Source organism: Athalia rosae, chromosome 7 (genome assembly GCF_917208135.1).
Source record: "Athalia rosae chromosome 7, iyAthRosa1.1, whole genome shotgun sequence".
Taxonomy (NCBI): Eukaryota; Metazoa; Arthropoda; class Insecta; order Hymenoptera; family Athaliidae; genus Athalia; species Athalia rosae.
In genome coordinates, this window is record NC_064032.1 from 15,761,270 (window position 1) to 15,781,759 (window position 20,490).

Here is a 20,490-nt window from a genome sequence, read left to right on the forward strand (position 1 = left end):
CACTAAAAATTAAAAATGCTTCAGACTAATCGACAAATGTAAATAATACAAGTGAACAAGCTCGTTTAATTACTCTGTTTTCCTGATCAACTTGGTTTGTAAAACAACAAAAAAAGAAAATAAAAGAAAATGAAACTAAGAACAATAAGATAAAATGTATAAGAATGAAGCCTGCAATTGCAGCTTTACACCTATGTTTCAGTTTTCTTGCCCAAGCTAAAAAAAAAAATAGTTAGCTTGGAAAGTAACTTCTATTAACGCATAATCTTTAAAATCGGTATACAATCATTTATCGTTAATCACTGCGTTTACGCTACCGATCTACTACTAAGCTACTATAAATTATTAGGTATGTTCTATCACTATTTTTGTGTATGTATAATGTATACATGTACATAATATCGAGTAGTAAAAGTAGGCATGTTTATGATGGAAATATGTATGATACAATAAAGAGGAATCGATAGATTTCGCTAAAGACATAATAAAGAAGATACCTGCGTACAGGTATATGAAACAAGTGATGGATACGCACACCTATTCCTATGTAAACATAGTAGTGTTACCCTATGCAGACATGCAGTTACTTAGAACTGTATACAAAGGATGTCCCGTACATCCCAATAAAGAATAATCTTTAAAGCTTAAGCACGTAGAATAATGAATTTCATATTCACGTATGAGGCTTTTTCTAAGAGGTGTTTGAATTTTCTTCGCTCTCAGTACTTTTTGATCAGCTCCGTTGCTTCAAGTTACGATAACACTATTGGAACATGGAATTTACGACTTAGTAATACTAAAGTTGCGTTTGAACTGAGGTGAAATTCAAGTAGAGTCAAGTGAGATTGACAAAATTGATTAAATTACTTGATGATTCAAGTAATGTATCAAGTGGAATGCTTAGAAATTAATATAAGTATGTGTAACTAATTGTGACCGAAATCCGGTACACGTCGACCTGCCCCTATGTGCCAAGTTTATTTCACACGACGCCAAATATTGCATTATCTATACCTAAACCCTATGTATTTGTTATCATAATATGAGAGGATCTAGCTCGATTCGATCACCCTGGAGACCCCACTTTCTTGGATTCGAGTGAAACTTTTCATCTATTCCTAGCCTGATCCGAATGGATCCAAAAAATATTCAATTCCAAATCAACAACAATGAATAAATACCTTATTCGGATAGAATTGAGCTTCAATTTCCCCATGCTTCTCCAGTTTCGTAATGAGCCTCAACTGACCTCGACTTTTCGTCCAACAACTCTTATCCGTGGATTGAGAACAGAGAAACTCACATTTCACAATTATTGACATGTTTAACTACCTCGCAGAATTGGAATATGTTTCATTTTTCAATGGTTCTTCTCTATTCTTCCAAAATAATTTGAAAACTTTTGTAACTGGTAAACTGTTGCAAACACCATCTGTAGGCAAGGTCCGACAACTCTTGGTGTTTGAAAAAGTATCGAAACAAAAGAAAAGCTCTCGAAATCACGAGATCGATATTTCTCGATTATACGATTTAAAAACACTTCTTTCTGTCAGAAATTGGATGAAGGATAAATCCGTATTGTTTTTATGGAAATATGATTTTCAGCAATTTTGAATATCGTGAAATTCTGAAAAATAAATACATCGTAAAGAGCACTCAAAAAACCTCTTAAAAAAATATGTCGTGTTCGAGTTCTAGCGGGGAAAAAAGTTTCGGTCGAATCCCAGGGGGTGAAGACTGTAGAGTGGTTGAGTTAAGTCGGATCCCCCCCATATATAAAATATATATCATATGGGAAACTTATGTCAAATCCTACGGAAAAATTATATTTTTTCCCGACCATCTCAGATTTTTCCATTCTTACGCACAATAAAAGTAGGTATCACAAGGGTCGAGTTTATTTCAGAGAAAATTTCTTGACACGGATCTCTATTTCCGTTGACTTGGAAAATCTGATTCATTGGAAATTGATTGTTCTACCGTGTTGAAAACAAAAAAAATTGATCCCACTTTGATTGTATCGAGAACGAGACAATTTCAGATGTTCACAGGGAAAATATGATTTTTTCGTTCAACTCGACATGAGTTATCCCATATATATTATTGTTCTTCCGTCTTGCTCTCTCACATCATCCAGTATTATGTATAAATTCCACTCGACTCGTAACCGTGTGGACGATTATGTCTGTGTACAGCTCGACTCGTGAGATCTCTCTTTTGTATTTTCTGTTTGCATGACATGATGCCAATAATAACGACTATATCAATAATGTCAATGATAATAAAAATAATAGTGGTAAAAATAATGATAAAGATAGTAATGCAAAAAATATTGATAATAAAAGTGGTGATATCGATAAAATAGGTGATAACCATCATACGATATATTCTACCTGTTTCCAAAATAAGGTACTCTATTTGGGACTGGACACACTGTTATGCTACGTGAATGGTAGGCATATAGCGAGCAATAATATGAGATATATATAATTAATTAAGTTACGGTGAAATAAAGGTATGATGGAGCAGCTTGGCTCATTCACCCACCAACGTAGCAGATATTAAATTATTTACTTGCTTCGGGGAGATAACCGTGTGCCTACGGTTGATAAGCCTTCACCTCGGCTCCGACTTCGATGCAGGGAATGAAGACCTTCTCCTAAGATTCACAAGGCGAGACATTTCATGTCAAAGATTTTGATGCTTGAAAATTTGGCCAAAGAGAGTCTGAAATACGAGCATTTACCTCTGCTTGTACTCCTATGCATGGATACACTTGGCGGTGGCGTCGGTTCCTGTTTGGTATAGCTTCGAAGAGCCCTGCCTCGTCTGTCTTGAATCAGCTTGTCCACCTTCACGAAAATCCCGTACTTTGGTCGACACGTAAAATATCTGTGGCCTTGTACGGTACCGTCATTTTTTCCTACAATACCCGAAATAAACTTACCGAGACTTCAGACGAAACAAATATTTATAACTGGCAACTTGAACTTGTAATGTATTGTACAACGGATGGAGGGAAGAACCCTCGGGGCAATCACGGATGAACCTACCTGTTGGAGCGTCTAATTCAACACCGATCCAGTTTCCAGAGGCAAATTCGGTAGCACCAACGTATGCAATAACTCCGGAAGAGCTATAAGGGCGCACCAGAACAGATTCGCCAACGACAACCCAATCCGGCAACGGAGCCTCGATCCTCGTCAGGTCGGATCGCGTATCAAACGCCGAAGTTTTATCACTAACATCATCTACGAAATGAAGGTATGAAATTGACCGACCTTGACATCTGTTCGTTAAATGGTTTACAACGTCGACTGTACGGCAGCTTCGTTAACGTTTTCAACTACGAACCATCAATGCGCTCTGTGGAGCTGTTATTATCGCCGTTCTCGTAAGACATGCCAGGGTGTAAGGACTGCTCGAGACGAACGGCCGCTCTACTTTCGGATAACTGCGAACGAACCATCGGGAAGGATGCTCGATGCTGGCAACTTGCAGGTCTCCCGCTACCACTGGAAACTTTTCTTCGCCTGACAACCTGCCAAAAACATATTGCAACAATAAAAATGTACCACACATTTGTCTTTAACGAAGAAACGAACTTCAGAGATTTTCGAGGCTTACTTTGCCAAGAGGTAGTTTTGTACGAACAACTGAGGTTCCTTCTAGGGGGTTATCTTCATCGGAATTAGACGCTCGACGGACCTCGATTTCAATTTTTTCATCGTCGTCAACGTCATTTTGCTCTAGTTCTTGATCAGACGTAATTTCATTTCCCTGCGTGTGTGCTTTGTTCATTGTGTTTTTGCTATCATCCCGCTCTTTCTGATCAATTTGGATCGAATTTATAATGGTATTCCGTGAGTAACCACTCGCCTTCTCCCATGAGCTTAGAGCGGGACCCTCTGTCTTGTGGCCAACAACGTTTTCCTGGGTATTCAAATTGCCTTGGATTAGATCGGTTTTCTCCTGATGTTCTTCAGGCCTTTCTTCTACCGAAGAACTATCCATTTTGTCTGTCCTCTTGCTCTCCAAGAGATTTCTGTACTCTAAGTCAGGAGTCTCATCGACACTGATAGATTTTATTGATATGGAGTCTTCGGAGGTAAGATTTGTCGAGGAAACTGCTTGAGATCCATAGCCGCTGCTGCTCATGCTAGGTGTATTTATTTTTGCCGATTGAAGCTCAACCAGGGAGTCTAAAGTTCGTGACGAAGTTAATGGCTTTGTAGGCTTTGACGATGGCTGTGAATTCACAAATATGCGATTACAACAACACCTGACGATCTGAACGAAAAAAAATATCACATCGAGGGTAAAGCACTCACTTGATAAGCATCATACTCCGAGTAATAAGCGTCGCTTTTATCTTCATCCTCTTCCCGCGAAGGCGAAGATGTTGGGGTTGGAGTTAGTGGCTGATTAGTAGAGTTCGTTGTTTCTTCGTGAAGTGTTGTCATCCGAAGACCAAGTTTGCTTGCAACGATATTGGGAGATGCTATAAAACAATCACATTTTTGATTACCGATAAGAATTTGAAAGAGATAAACTATAGCATAATAGCGTACGGGTGTCAGGGCCGGTCTGGCCACACATTTCAACAATTCTGATTATGGGATTTTATTTAGCCAATCACGTATGCGAGAGAAAGTCATCATGATAAATGACGAATTTGAAATGAGGATTCTCTTGAGTAATTTGTTTCAACTCGGGAGCGTCTTAAAATTAATGGTGCCAGGTCGGTTCTGAAAAAATATTAGCCAATTTACAAAATAAAACTTATCACAAGAAAATCAAGCCATGCTATTTATATCATAATGAAACGTATCCCAGATTCAGATGTAGGTATGACAGTTGTTCCAGATACCAATAACAGGGGTATTCTAAGGTTGTGATTTAGATTTGGAGAAATGCCTTCATGTCATCGAATTTGCTAAATCTAAGTTTGAAAATGGAATACGTCAGCTGAAAGAATGAAATAACGAATAAAAATAAATTTATAACTACAAGCTGCAAATCTTAAAATTGTAGGAAAATTAACAAACCAAGGCTGAAACAAAATTTACAGAACGAAACCATCTAGACGAATAGCTACAACAGCAACGAATACGGCTTTTTTGAACCATCACTAATTACTGAACCCTTCTGAAAACATTGTTAACTTTTAGGGTTGCAAAAAAAGATATAGAGAAGGTTCAAAAGAGCCACAAATAATTAGCGTCACCTACACTTGGCAGAGGTGGACTGTTGCAGACGTGTCAGTGAGTTGAGATTCAGGTTCAGGTTGAGGAATGTTGGTCTCGCTGAAACGAGACAGACCCATTCGTTACAAATATTAGCGTCAATGGTACCAGTCATCTCAATGTATTTTCAGCAGCAGTTTGTGAACAGAAAATTACGAATTGGAACAAAACTGAACCGCGTGTAATCGATTGTAATGGTAAAATAAAGGCACCTAGTCGGTTTCCCGAATTTTCACATTTGGTGGATTTCGTCATCTACAGATCATGAAGCTATGAATTCCATTGTACTGTTTAGTGAATTACTCTTCGAAATAGACATGCAGTTCGATGATGTCTCAAAAGTAACCGCGTCCCAGACGTTGTTGCATTCAAATTTTCAAGTATACAGGTTTGACTGAGCATTCCGAATACCGTATTACCTTATGATAAGCTCAGTTGAAAATTCATAACTTACAAAGGAACATACGAGTGACCAACTCCCACAATTTTTCAATTTATTCCTGTTTGACAGCTACAGCGAGCTTACAGTTCAGCTTGGTCGTTTTACACGTTAGATATGCAGGAATGTACCTGTATACGTGTACATGAACAAATACTACTAGATTATGATTCAGCATAAACGACACACATCCAATGACTCAACGGTTTCGTCACAAAAAGGAAGTAGATAATTAAATCGATAAATTCCATGAGAAATTATTTCCTCATCTGAAATCATCGATCTCCTTTATTTTTAACACATTCAACACACACGCAACATTCTTGTACGCGAGCACACACGCACACATCTATAAATAGGTATTTAAGTCACACTAAACATCAGATTCTGTCCAATATGATACAGCTATTTCAAATGAAAATCATTTCTTCCGTGAATTAGGTATGAATCTGAATAAAAAGTCGCGAAATATCAGGCTAGCGTGATAGCATACTTCGAATGAAGTGATTTCCATTAGTCATGTGCCTGTATGTAAAATCAGCAGGCAGTCATACCTGGGGTGTGTTGAACATTTTTGTGATCAGTATATGTATACATGGAGTGATACAATACTGCAATGCTAACGGTAAGCTAACGAATAATAACTACAGGTTGGTATTGAGCTAACTATCAATTTGACTACGATCAAACAAACTGGCTAGCTGCAGAAGCAAGACGGTGAACGAGCAATGCATTCGGATGAGAAAACACATAAATTTAAGCAACAAACAAGCAAACTATGGATTACTACGCAAGCAAATTTAATCCAGTTATATGGAGCTGAATTGATTTATAGCAAACTTCGCACAAAGTTAGTTGCACCCAAAAGTTTTACCGTTTATTGGACACAAGAAATAAAATAATGGTGCGTCGTGCTGGTTAATTGTTTTGGGTAGATATTCGTGGATTTTTCTGATACTCCTGAACATTGTGCAAGATAAATATTTTGGCGGCAAGTAGGCTGACAAGGCAATGAGGAATTCAATTGGAGGCAAGCCACAAAATTAAACAACAGACAGACTCAACCACTCACGAGACAGAGTTACTAATCATTATTGCTCGTTATTGCACGGCATGAAATAAATATCAAAGCAAGACTCCATTTTACCTGAGTTCAGAATGGAGCCTTGGATGGGCCGAAATAGTGGTAGAAGTAGTAGTCGTAGTGTTAAACAGAGGAACAAAGAAGTTGCATAAATTGATTAGTTTCTTATTCATCGGATCTAGCTTAATTCAAAGTTTTTATGCTCGTCAAGTGCCAAGTTCAGTTCATTATGTGATAAGTGGTCAAGCTTTATGTACCGACCGCTAAAACATTAGGCAGACTTGTAAAAATGGATTCACGTTGCTCATCTCGAATGCTGTGATTGAAATTTGAATAGTTTTGAGGGCCTTCATTCAGCCTTTCTATGGCGATTTTAGCTGGTTTCATACTATTTCTCAAAGCCAACAAAATTGGGATTTTTAGCAATGCGTCAAAATTTCGTTTCTTTTTGAATTAGTTTGAAAAATGTATGGGACCAAAGATGAACATCGTGATGTTACGCAACATCATAATAGAAGCTGGTTGAAATATAAAGGTTCCATTTGACAATTAAAGGAGGAAAAAAAAACGAATCAAATTGACAAAGTCTGCTTCAAAGTGACCAGCTATTGGTGTTCAAGTCATGAATCATCCAGACGCCGTACGTATGGAAGTGTGCTGCGCAACAATTCTCATACTCAAAATCTCAGTTATGCAAAGTAAGTACAGAAGACTTCCCACAGTCTTTCTCCATAGCTGATAACAAAGGCAAATATTCGCTAGCTAATTATGAGCTTATATGAAACGCAAGCGCTGGCGGTAAATGAGAGTGATTTCTTTGTGAGATAAAGGAGGTGTCGATGGACACTGTATGCTAGGGAATGGAATGGTGAACAAAAAAAGAATCTACGGACGTGATTTGCGCATAGTCGGAGAATCGATAGGGTGTGGTCAATTGCAAATTGCGGATTGTTAAGATGTTAAGATATTAAAAACACCACATAAGCCACATCTCAGAAAAAAATACTGATTGCAAGAAGAACTGACTGCATTGTTGAATCTGAACAATTATGAAAATGAGAACAGCTCAATGAGGAGAACCGGAAAATCGGGAATAGTCGATCAAACTCGAGACGCAATTAAATTATAATTATGTGTAATGGAATAAAATAATTCCCTGAAGTTTCAAGCACTTTGAAACATTTATCACGAATAAGCATGACAAATTAAATGAATTATGATCAAAGTTGGACTATTTCGACTCAAACTCAATTAAAACTCTGGAAAACTTCAACTCCGGATGTTATTTGAATCAAAAATGGACACCATCGAAGTTATAGAATGTGATGAAATGTTATATTCACTTTTCGTTCCATGACAGATATACCAGTAATCATCGGTTAAGTACCTATACGCCATGTATTTTGTCAGTATGTTGTTGATTCTCTTACCAATTCCAAAAGGTTTCGGCGGTGTGGTCAAGAAGCTGTTTTCATCGCCCTTTGCATGTCCAGGCAGAGTTCGGCGTGTGTGAGGTAGACCGGTTAGCTCTGAATTTAAATCAGTAACGCTTTCCGACCGCGCCACGTTGACCAGGGATTCCATTGAGGTATCGAATCTCATGATCTGTGAATGCGATGAATAGGAAAGGCATAATAGTAAGATGTTTGTCAAATTGTACAAACGTTCGGTCTAAGTTGAGGTAGTAGGTGTAATACCTGGGAAAAGTTTGGTACGCTGGCAGTCTTGCGCATAAGCGGTTGTCCCTGTGCTTGAAGTAACTCTTTAACCGCCACACTCTGCCTCAGACGATCCAAAGTTAAAATGCTCTCAACAGCAGACACTCCACGCGTGTACTTCTCTGTATCCGATTAAAGTAATATAATGACATGAAGTAAATTGTACCATTTTTGGGACCACTCCACAAACTCATTCACGAACTTCAAGAAAGGATGCTTTGCTTACCTATATAGGTTTCGCCATCAGATAGATTACTGTCTTCTCCACTGGCAGCAATTTGAGCAAGGCTTTCCCTGTCCTCAAGTTCTTCACTGGCCTTGGGTATATTGGAAACTACTTCATAGGTGACACCACTTTGTGACAAGCAATCCGTTCGCACAATCCTCTTGAAAAACCTATCGGTTATACTTTGTCGCTTGTAAATATTTAATGCAAGTCTTTTACGAAGCACTAAGTCCATTGGTGCCGGATGTGACAGCCTGACAGTTGTTTTCAGGATGAGGTAGACTCTCTCATTAGCTGAAAGTTTCGGTAAATTTTTTCTCATATTCATAGACATTATAAGAGTATACCAATTTACCTTCCGTGACCCTATTCAAATTAACACTATCGTGCAAGCTCGAGTCCCATGCCGCAATAGCACACACATCCTTCTCAAGGTGTCGTATGATCGGTAGGTTGTAAAATTTATTTCCATGCTCCTTTGGTAAAATCGAGTTCAGGCCAGTTATCGAGACTTCTTCGCCTGACTGGTGAGTCGAAAGATCATCGGCTTCAACAGGGATTGAACAGTTATTATCGTTCAAAGTTGCAACGAGTATAATTTATCTGCTGTAGATTATAATTGGCGACAATATTCTCACCATTCAAATCAAGAAACAGCACCGGAATGTGGGGCTCCATGCCTGGAGGAGGGATCCAATCAGCTGGAGCACCAGGAATCCCAGAGCCAGGAGTTGGGACCAGAACTGCGTTCCGTTCTTCCGTTAAACTGACCCATTGATCTAACAAGCTCTGTTCTCTCTCTATATCCTGCTCCGTTTTATTGGCTACATTGGAATAGAGGCTTATCGTATCTCACAATAATTCACTAACTATTCCAATCATAAATTAGAAATAACTGCAAACCTTGTTTGTTTATGAGCTTTTGAATGTGTTGATCCAAGTATTGTCGCCTTCGCATCAAAGCCTCGCTCCACTTTTCTCTGAGAACACTGAGGTCTTCTTCCTGGTAGCTGTCTAGCGGCTTTTGCAAGCGATTTCTGACCGAAACCGATCCGACACCAATGTTTAAAATTGACTGACAGATTATTGGTAGAGTACCTGAATTCTGGACCGGTTTCACTCGAACTTGAATTCGCCGCTGCTGTCCCTGTCGCAGTTGGTAAACGCCGCCAGTCAACATGTCTGGTTTAGCAGCCACTTCAACCGGTGTGTATTCTCCCAATTCGTTGAGTTCCTGAATTTCTACCCAAAGTTCAATCTTCCGAGTTAATTCCGCCCATCGATCGGCCAACGACCTTGCCTTGGCCAATTGTTGCTGTTCCACTTCCCAGCCTGGCTTACTTCGAGAGAATCCAGTGCTTCTGTGACCCCAAACCTCTATACTCAATGCACCTTCTGGAAATGGAATAACATTCTCGAGCATTCTCTTTAAATCCCTCATCAGGGGAGTCAATTAACAAAATAGCGTCCCACACATTTTACCTGAACAATGTTCAAGAAACTCGTCAGTGATGGGCACCGTAAAGTCCTTGGTGTGCTCGAATTTGAATGCAAGGGAATCCCTGTGTCCTGCGGCAAAATGAGTCACTGGCAATTCGGGATTCACTACAGGGGGGACAACTATAGGTTCCGGGTGTCCCCAGAATATGTATTGACAGAACACAAAATGGCTCAGAGAAAGTGGTAGACCACTGGCTTGTTTGATGGTAATACGACACGTTATGTGGTTCGATTCGGAGTAATCGTCTTGCTCAAAGGATGTCGAATCACCCGACGAAGAGTCCGAGGCTGCTTCACAGATACGATCTTGAGGAAATTGACCGGACGTTCGACTCATCTCAACCTGCAGACGACCCGCGACTTCGCCTTGTTGACTGATTATCGGTGTATGATAATCTAGTCTCACATCGTGGAATAAGACTTCCAGAAATATATTGGCAACACCAATTAGGTTGTGGTTCTCTTGGGACTCGTAAAATGGATCCTGAGTTTTTCCAGGCAGTTCATCCTATGTCATAAACAATATTTGCATTATTCGCAGAGTCAGCAATTCTAATTTGATGCAATTTCCGTTAATCAAATGATTCTATTCTGATAGGAGAATGACCAGGATTTCTTTCTCACCTTGACGGTGGGTAGCCGTTGGTTGTTGTGAGAATCTTTTCTGTCTTCGTACATATCGCGCATATCCACAAGTTTGTTCTCAAGTTTTTCCATCGACCAGACTTGACTACCCATATTTATTCTTTTCACCAATATTGCTGGTTCGCTGACAAACGCCCCTCTCTGAAAGAATACACTCTACATGGGTAAGAGTGTTGAAATCATAAATCAAAAATTAATGAACCTAAGCAAACAGAAAATCAAATTAAACAGCTGAAAAAGAAATAAAAATGACGACACGATCTCGCGTCAGTAATAAGGTGGCCTGCAACTGTCTGAAAATTCTGTCAGCGGTCGTTAGTCGGTTTCAACGCCGTGTGATTTCATTTTTAATTCATTCTCCTTAACCACCTCATATAAACAGCGATCAAATTTATACCTTTCTATTCGGGCTCAAATTGTTGGGTGGTATTTGTAAGGTGACGCTGAACTTGGTTTGTTTGTCCATCTCCTCTGCCAAGAAGTTTGCCTCTTGCACCAGGGAATTAGCTCTGAGAATATCGGCTTTGAGTTGACCCAAGCTACGCTTGAACATTTCGTCGCGTTCCTGCGCCCACTTTTCAACCCGCATTTGGGTAGTCGGAGTACAAGCTGGTTTGCCACCTTGGCTCCCACGTAAAGGATCGTACGGCACGTAAGGGGAGTACGGTGTTGATGGAGATAATATATTACGTAATTGTTGAAACTGCCGTTCGTACTCTTGTCTTTGCTTCTCCAAAGCAACCTGAATAAAAGTGGGCCAAACGTTAGAACGTTATCCCAGGGTAGGACGGATGAAAGGAAACTGAGATTGTACGATTGAGAAGTAATATAGCGTAAGCGATATGTACTTGTTTGTCTTCCTCGTGCTGTTTTTCCAATCTGGCAATGGCGGTCTGAATGGGATCGTTTGACAATTCGTTGAGCATAAGCTCTTCTCGTGCAAAATTGTAGTCGATGTTCTGCGCCGGAGTCTGAGGTTCGCTGCTAACCGCTAAAATATAACTCGTTCTTAAAATCGATGACCAGGCACGGAATTAATATCCAAAACGGGGAGTCGCGGTTCAAGAATGCCGACAATAAATTAATAAAGATGCTACCAACCCGTCGCATTTCTGGGGCAATTTACTCTGAAAAAGTGATGGTTCCCCCACACAATTCTGTCCCCGTGATGCAACGGCGTTCTGTCAGTTGCCTGACTCCCATTAATGAAACATCGGGCCCCATTCAGCGGTGTCATGTACAGGCCTGATTCTTCAATAGTTATTACACAATGTTCAGGCTGAATTCCAAGCCCATGCAGTTGGATGTCTTGCGGTATCGCCGCAGATCGGCCACCCACTAGAGTTTGTTCCTGAAAGAAATGAACGAAAATAAAGAAGCACAAATTCATTGTACCAAGGTTCACAACCCGATGAAAGCCAAACGCACCTTCAGGTAATAAACTAGGAGCTCGTTCAAGCTCGGATCTGCGTTAAGGTTGACTAAATAATATTTGTTTTTCTCGACTTGTATGCCTGAAGCTTGTACACTGATTCCCATTTTTTCCAGCGCTTGCTGTCGCTCGTGTTGAAGTCTTTCGGTCTTCACCAATTTCTCCTCCCAAGTTTGAGACATGGCCTTCATTAGACGCTCGGATTCCGACAGTTTTTCCGTAATGTCCGTACGCTGCTGTCCAACAACAGATCCTTGACCCTAGATTATACAGATTACATGAACATTCGATTACCTTCGACATTATAATGACAATGAGAACAGGCGTGAATAACCACCGTTGCATGCAGCAGCATTTCTTTGAGGGCTTCAACTTCCTGCCTGAGTTCACGGATGATCCTGGCATTGGGGTCTTCGTTAACAACGGCGTGGTTAACTATTCTTTTGGCTCGGTCCGCGTAGCGTAGCGTAGACAGTGTCTCCTCGTAATTATCAGCGGCCGGCGATATCGTCGCTACCATTACAGTCTTGCTGTTACCTCCAAGATTGTCCTTGAAAATTGAATACATCTTTTACAATCGACTTTGCTCCGTTCTTCAACACTGTAACTTACTCGTTAATAATTCGGCGAGGTACCTACCTTGAGTAGCCACGTAAGTACGGAGTCTCTGTAAGGTACGAATTTGTCTTTGTTTTTCCCACCTGAGCTTTGATCCGCCAATTTGGATATCACAAGACCCAGTGTCGTGAGTGACCTGAAATGAGTCCGAGGATGAGTACATTCCCGTTTCGTTAACATGTACAAAATACGGAGCATTTGTGATACCAACTTATTAATATTGCTGCCTTCCTTGAGTCTGTCACCCACAGCCCCTGTTTTAACGGCTCGTTCGCTGCCCGCCAAATCTACCAGAGACATACGCGAAACTTTCTCGCCACTAACGCCGCTCTTGCTGTCCGTCAACGTCTGAGTAAGAACAACGGAGAACACAGCGTGCGAACGCGAGCTTTCAGAGTTCATGTTAGTAGCCGCGACCGTTCGAGATTTGTTTCCTTCTGCCATTAAATTGTCTATGTCCTGAAAATAACAGAAGAATTCTTAGCAATCCAAGCCGTATATGTATATTAGCGAATAATTGTGAAGTGAATTTCAGATAACGCGGCAATTCTTAAAAATTAGTTCAATGCCTCTACTTCAATCCTTGTAAATTTCAAAATGGGCCGAGGATCCGTTCTATGTCGAAATCTATTTGGTATTCAAAATATGATGAAAGAACCGAGCTTGCGGGACGGGTTTTTTAATCCAAATACAACAGAATATCATACAAAATAATTGTTGAATTTCAGCACGAATTGTCGAGAAGAATCTTAGGCTGGCTTGGCGGTTTTTTGGGGTAAAATATGAACTTGTTGCAAAATTGATTTCAAGACAGGGCAGGAATAGCCAGCAGCGTAGCGCTTTGTTGTGAGACGTCACCTTCGGGGCTGAGCAGAGGTCACACCCCACAACAAACCGCGCGCCCGTGGCTACCTGACTCCAGCTGAGCTCGGGTTTGCTGGTGAAATGAGAAATTCGAATATTTCGACCCATGCATGGATTGCAGCGTAGCGCTTTGTTGTGAGACGTCACCTTCAGGGCTGAGCAGAGGTGACGCCCCACAACAAACCACGCGCCCGTGGCTACCTGACTCCAGCAAAGCTCGGGCTCCCTCGTAGACCGAGAAATTCGAATATTTCGACCCATGCATGGATTGCGACGAATCAAAGTGGGTCTACGACTAAAACCAATCGATATGTCTTAATTTTTCTGCTCCCAACAGCGAATAATTAATGATTACTCGATCGATTGCACGAGTAGATGATTTTGGCTTTCAGAATTGGATTCCTAGGCTGATTATATGTGAGATTACTCTTGAAGAACCAAAAAAAAATTCAATTTTTGAGCAAAAAATAAATCGCTGGTTTGATTGGTTTTAATATGCTTTTCTGATGTATTTTGATCTCAGAAATCCGAATCTGAAAGAAAAATTGATCTATCTCTAAAATTGACCGAGTTATCGCCAATTTTCAGCTTTCTGGGGTCAAAAATAAAAAATTTATTTTATGGTCTATCTTAATGTAATTTGAGCTCAGGAATCCGAATATGGAAGAAAAATTGATCTATCTTAAAAAATGACCGAGTTATCCCCATTTTTTCGCGATTTTTGGCATAAATTTGAGGATATTTCGAAGGGAAAAAATCGTAGCTCAATTTTCTCAACGGATTCGTGTTCCTGAGGTCAAAATACATAAGGAAAGTGCCATACGATCAATTTTAAAAAATAAAAATTTTTGCCAAAAATTTGAGATTTTTCCAAGGGGTACCCCTTACGATTTTTTCAAATTTTGGCCAAAAATTTTTATTTTTTAAAATTGATCGTATGGCACTTTTCTTATGTATTTTGACCTCAGGAACACGAATCCGTCGTCCAAATTGAGCTACGATTTTTTCCCTTCGAGATATCCTCAAATTTATACCAAAAATCGCGAAAAAATGGGGATAATTCGATCATTTTTGAAGATAGATCAATTTTTCTTCCATATTCGGATTCCTGAGCTCAAATTACATTAAGATAGACTATAAAATAAATTTTTTATTTTTGACCCCAGAAAGCTGAAAATTGGCGATAACTCGGTCAATTTTAGAGATAGATCAATTTTTCTTTTAGATTCGGATTCCTGAGGTCAAAATACGTCAGAAAAGTGTAATACAATCAATTTTTAAACTACTTTACTTTTGGCCCAAAAATCGATTTTTTTTTTTGCTTTTCAAAGGTAATCTCACGTGTAATCAGCTCAGAAATCCAAATTTAGAAGCCAAAATCATCTACTCATGTAATCGATCGAGTAATTATCGATTATTCGCTCTTGGGTGTAGAAAAATTAAGACACGATGGGTCGTAATATTCGAATTTCTCAATTCACCAGCAAACCCGAGCTTTGCTGGAGTCAGGTAGCCAGCAGCGTAGCGCTTTGTTGTGAGACGTCACCTTCGGGGCTGAGCAGAGGTCACACCCCACAACAAACCGCGCGCCCGTGGCTACCTGACTCCAGCTAAGCTCGGGATTCGGATTCCTGAGATCAAAAGACGTACGAATAGCATAGAAAACCCCCCAAAAAAGTGGATTTTTGGGCGTTAATAAGACCCCTCAATTGAAAAAGTTTCATCAGATTCGAAAGATATTTTGTAAAAAGTGACCCATTTGACGTGGAATACCTCGTATCTATAAATCTGTATATTGGATCGATCAAACAATGTGATGCCAAACCTGGAAGGCGGTGACGGCGAGTTGACTCAGTCCGTCTACGTAAGGTCCCAAGACGTTGTGTTCCCTAACTTTCAACGACTGTTTGTTCTGCTTCGGGTCCAACAAATCATGCACTTTCTCGTTGTATATTTCCATATAGGAAACTTCAACTTTATAGCTCAATTCTGAACTCTGCTGTTTCGCAATCATGTCAAAGAGATTGTCACATAGCCTGGGTATTATACCCTTGTTATCACCGCTCCCCATCATCGTGTAAGACTTTCCAGAACCTGTGGAACACAACATTCAATAGGTAAGAAAAGGATTCTCCTCACCGGCGAGCGCGACACGTATCGAACCATCGGTATTACCAGTTTGACCGTAAGCGAAGATGCAAGCGTTGTAGCCCTGAAACGCGTTGTCGAGTATGTCGCGACCCAATGCATTGAAAACGACTTCCTGACTGGCGAAATTCTCCGATCCTGGTTCCAGAGAAAAGAAGCAGTGATCAAATGCGAAAGTCTTCGGTTTGTTCCTGTAACATTAAAAAAGAGGGAAAGTTATCAATCGCACATCAGAACCCATCCAGCTACCGGAAAATGTTTGATTTTCACTTTGAATTCGAGTTGACGAGGAGCGCTGAGATAATGCGCTTTCTAAATATTGATCCATGCGGGTCGTTATCACCCATCGCATCGAGCGCCTCGTTCGTATCTGTGAAAATTGCACGATAATTCCGGGACGCCCTGCGTACACAATATTTATATTTACATTCCGGCATAAGCTAGGAGTTATCCCATAAAATCGAACGGGATAAGATAGAAATTAAACGCGGTTCCCGCTAAGCGATACACGTCGTGCATAATTGTGCGTGGGGTAGACGTGCTCGATGAAGAAAGCGTCCGATAGAACGTACGTATTTTCTACCTGTATAGTACGAGAGCGCGCCAGCTATACACCGGTGCCCTCTCAACCCTCGGCACCTCTTCGTCGCTCCTATGCCCCTGCACCCCGTATCACGCGAACTACGACCTCGCCCAGGTAAAGCCCTGACTAAAGCCTATAAAAACTTCGCCACTGGAATAATTATAATTCACCGAGCTACCGTCGTTACCCGCTATACCTGTCCCATTCAACGCCGAAGGGACGGGTACGCGTCGAATCGCAAAGACAGACCCGCAACTCGCCAGGGCATTGGCAATAACTATGATTACTGCGACTCTGTTTATTCGTACGAAGGTCAAAAGAGAGGAGAAATGTCGACAACGAGGAATAAATGAACAAGAATCAACGGAGAAACGCAGAGTATAGCTGTGGCAATAGGTATAGGTATCACCGGTGTATTCCAGGGGGTGAGAATAAGCGACAGAGACTCGTACGTGCACCGGGGTCTCCTCCACGTTGCCCGTCGCATTATATTCGTTGTTGGTTGTTACGTAGAAATTTACTTCGTCGGTTGATTGCCATTGAGGGTATATAACGGTCCTCGGAGCGCCGAGCACATGACATAACTATACTACAGGTATAGCGAATCTCCGACTATACATACGAACTGTATAGGTATACAATGCGTATGCGGGCGAATAATTGAACGATCGAACCGTTTCATCGACAAAGCGCAACTATTTGACACATCGGCCAGCTCGCACCATTTATTGTTGGAATCAAAGGTGGAAGAGAAAGATGTACATCGCGTTATCTCATCTCGAGGTGTAGGTACACGCGTCGCGTATGATCCAAAGTTCGTCAGCCGGATGACCACCGGTGGTAGGGCGGCATCCGCAGGTGCCCGAATCCTCTGTCAACGTGATGAAGCTGATCTCCGGATATTTGAAGGATAGCGGATGCGTGGATCAAGATGTCGATACCTATACCGCTGAGCTAGGTACTCGCAGGCATAGCTGGATGTGCGTACATAGTCAGGTGTAACGAGCCATGTATCGGTAGAGGACGTCGTCGTTTACCTGTGTCCACCTAATTGTAAGTAAAATATCAGCCAGTGAGTTTCCACCGTTTGCCGCCATTGTGCCCTGCAATAGCAAAAATCGTAGACCCCTCGCGCGTCACTCGCGACGTCATGGGTCGATATTCTCCAAGGTGGTATTAGAGAAAATATGTAGCCAATACCTCGTATCTACCCAGACATTTTTTATCAACCGTATCTATTTAATAGATAAATATCATATGCCAAACGTTATAACTGGGTAACCACCGATGAATATCCGTTCCAATCCACCGTACAATAAGGGTGATCGAAGGGACCGAATCTCCAACGGTGTGAAACGACCACGTTCGTTACATGGTCGGCCGTGCCGCTTATTTCGTTTCAGACAACGATGCGACCTCACCAGACTTTTCCAATGGTATTATTTTCGGGTGAACGGATGGTGCGACAAAACGCAGCGGGATTAAAAATTGGAGACGATTGTCGAATACGCCTGGTACGCAGGCTGAAGGACGGATGAAAAATATTCGGAAATCACCTGCTACGGGAAAGACATGGGAGTGCTGCGTACAAATCGTGTGAAAATTAAGGCTTTTTTTTTTTTATTTATTCCGTTATCGATTCGTCGGCGCCCATCCGAGCCCTCAACTCGTGTGCAGCTACCCCTGTGATAACGTCTTACAGAAGAAAAAAGTTGACGACTCACCGATCAATTTTATCCTGGATGGACGTTGGATGCTGCAGGATCGTTTGCTCCTTGGACATCTCGACGACACACTGTGTCCCCATTTCCAATTCTGCGGAAAAAAGAATCAACGGTCATTGATGACAACGCGAATGAAAGGTACTATGGTGCAATGTCACGTCCAACAGGTAAATGAGACCGTTGTGTAGATCCATACCTGCACGTAATGGATCGTGATGGACGTACGCTACTGACGTCTGTCCACCTCTCGTTGTAAATATTGAGTCCTAACATCGCAAAATAAGACGGAAAGAGAAAACATTTCGACCGTCCTTTGATATGAATATAAGAAGCGCACAGATTTTTGCGCAGGTGGGCCCGCAATTGAATGAAGAGACCGAGTTGGGAGGTGCTAGCTAGGAAGATTTACTGTATCGTTACCTGTAGGTATACCTACATACGTGTGTATCCAGCCATTCATTTTCAAGCTCCGACAATGAGGTATAATCGCATATAGGTCTGTGCGCATTACATATTACCAGTTACAAATACCGATGTACTTATAGGTACCATATGCGAAGGTGTAGGTAGGTATACACCGCATTGTCAGTGGGTGGCCTCGAAACGATTTTATATCAACCGTACGAATGGTTGTGTTGGGACCGTAAAAACGATAGGACGATATCTCAGATTTAAACGTGTCGCGGGTCTTCACTTTCGAAAATATTACAGGTATACCTATCCGCGTATAACACCTACGATTCGGTAGATCAAATAAAACTTATTCAAGTCAAACATCTTCTCCAGCCCACGTTTCGGCATCAAATTCGATCGCGTTGTCCAAGTGCCATGCCGGGTTCCGCAACTCGGTATTGTTGTAGCACATTCTTTATCCGAATCTCATTCTTGCTGACGAGATAATTTCGATACGTATGGAGAATTACATTTTCATTACTTGGTATTTCAACTTTTAGCGGTGCAGTCGCGCTGAACGATGTCCATTGTTCACAACAATAAAAAAATCCTGTGTCTCTACCGATCGATGGATTGACTAACGTCGGTGCGAGATCCGGGGCGACCCGTTGATGATTCCGAGAAAAAGGTCCAACATTTTTATTGTTCGATCAAAACGGGCCAAATATGTGGCGATGGTTATTAAAAAAAAACGACCGATCTTGCGCAATGACGGAATCGGTCGAAGAGCTCGAATAAAGGTCGGCTACTGTTGAGTTCGTTAATATTTTTGTGTATGTACGGTGCAAGGAAGGGTCGAACCTTGTATTATTTCTCGATAAGCAGTCTCAGGTATTTGTGCCATTTGGCGAGGCACCGAGCAACACACGATGGATTCGCAATGTTTTTTCCATTATATCAGAGAACGAATCCGACGACGATGAATCGAAGACGAAGGCTGCGGAGGATGAAATCAGTCGTGGATAAGGACAAAATAGATCGAAAGAACATTGATCGAGTCTTTCGATGCGATAACTTTATACGTTCGTACGTGCGAAAAGAGCATAATTTTGTCGGGGCGAGGGTAGGGAAGGAGAGAGTAACAGACGCCTATACTTTTCTTTCTTCCCGTAAAAATTAGCAATTATAGGTTGACGGTCGCAGCAGACGTAAGAATCGAGACTGAAATTAGTCCCGACGAATCCTCCGCATTAATTCCTTTTTGAATGCAGCGAAAAGGATGAAATGATAATTGTCAACCCCTGGGCGAGAATACAGAGGCGAACGGATAATCAATGATAACCCGGAGTGAAATAATCCGAAAGTCCCAGCGCTGTATATTCGCCCACTGGGAAACCGAGGCTTTTCAACCTTTCTGTCACGATCATCCAACGAGTTTCCGTATTTACGAACGGCTGAGGAATTTTTGTAATTTTCCTCGGTCTCGTTTTATTACTATCGTCTACCGAAGCGTTACATCGCATCGAATCGCATCGTATCGTATCTTGTAGCAGTTATACACCTATTTATCTGTCAATTCGTCATCTACCATCACATCGCTGCTCTTACCCACCTCGTCGATTGAACGGGCGAACCCGAACGGCGACCTTTATTTTATCCGTAGCCATGCTTGCACTTTTTATTTTAAACACGGAACTCCGAATATATTTTATTATGAAATATGTACACTCTTAATGTTCACACATTTGACGTGCCACTACATCATTTTCACCCCATTTCGTAACTTTTTCAACTCCCCAACTGCGCTGCGCTTCACGACCGAGCGTACGACGACACACTCCGCCATTTTGCCTGGCTGCAACTGACAGTT

At 41.3% G+C, this 20,490-nt stretch overlaps 2 protein-coding genes across 13 annotated transcripts in view; both read right to left on the reverse strand.

The window, feature by feature from the left end:
- The window catches only part of LOC105683294 (matrix metalloproteinase-14), a 20,827-nt gene extending 18,259 nt beyond the window's left edge, over window positions 1-2,568 (reverse strand). For all 8 annotated transcript variants that reach the window (XM_048658185.1, XM_048658192.1, XM_048658189.1 and 5 more), the window contains exon 1: window positions 1,182-2,568. In XM_048658185.1, the coding sequence (XP_048514142.1) occupies window positions 1,182-1,322 (141 nt within the window). In that variant the 5' untranslated portion in view covers window positions 1,323-2,568. The remainder of the gene's footprint in view (window positions 1-1,181) is intronic.
- Window positions 1-20,448, reverse strand: part of LOC105683292 (kinesin-like protein KIF13A) — a 23,447-nt gene extending 2,999 nt beyond the window's left edge. For 2 of the 5 annotated variants that reach the window (XM_012395801.3, XM_048658172.1), the window contains exons 1-27: window positions 20,233-20,448; window positions 18,228-18,318; window positions 15,948-16,111; window positions 15,598-15,866; window positions 13,120-13,367; window positions 12,930-13,044; window positions 12,628-12,840; window positions 12,287-12,550; window positions 11,960-12,209; window positions 11,707-11,849; window positions 11,256-11,600; window positions 10,838-11,014; window positions 10,196-10,721; window positions 9,617-10,108; window positions 9,352-9,537; window positions 9,069-9,260; window positions 8,714-9,007; window positions 8,467-8,609; window positions 8,200-8,374; window positions 6,833-6,850; window positions 5,232-5,306; window positions 4,332-4,501; window positions 3,628-4,248; window positions 3,355-3,541; window positions 3,054-3,251; window positions 2,747-2,923; window positions 2,575-2,659 (exon numbers count right to left, since the gene is read on the reverse strand). In XM_012395801.3, the coding sequence (XP_012251224.2) occupies window positions 2,575-2,659; window positions 2,747-2,923; window positions 3,054-3,251; window positions 3,355-3,541; window positions 3,628-4,248; window positions 4,332-4,501; window positions 5,232-5,306; window positions 6,833-6,850; window positions 8,200-8,374; window positions 8,467-8,609; window positions 8,714-9,007; window positions 9,069-9,260; window positions 9,352-9,537; window positions 9,617-10,108; window positions 10,196-10,721; window positions 10,838-11,014; window positions 11,256-11,600; window positions 11,707-11,849; window positions 11,960-12,209; window positions 12,287-12,550; window positions 12,628-12,840; window positions 12,930-13,044; window positions 13,120-13,367; window positions 15,598-15,866; window positions 15,948-16,111; window positions 18,228-18,318; window positions 20,233-20,287 (5,873 nt within the window). In that variant the 5' untranslated portion in view covers window positions 20,288-20,448. The remainder of the gene's footprint in view (window positions 1-2,574; window positions 2,660-2,746; window positions 2,924-3,053; window positions 3,252-3,354; window positions 3,542-3,627; window positions 4,249-4,331; window positions 4,502-5,231; window positions 5,307-6,832; window positions 6,851-8,199; window positions 8,375-8,466; window positions 8,610-8,713; window positions 9,008-9,068; window positions 9,261-9,351; window positions 9,538-9,616; window positions 10,109-10,195; window positions 10,722-10,837; window positions 11,015-11,255; window positions 11,601-11,706; window positions 11,850-11,959; window positions 12,210-12,286; window positions 12,551-12,627; window positions 12,841-12,929; window positions 13,045-13,119; window positions 13,368-15,597; window positions 15,867-15,947; window positions 16,112-18,227; window positions 18,319-20,232) is intronic. The other 3 variants (XM_048658173.1, XM_048658174.1, XM_048658175.1) reach the window with 3 other exon arrangements.
- Between the last annotated feature and the right edge of the window lie 42 nt (window positions 20,449-20,490).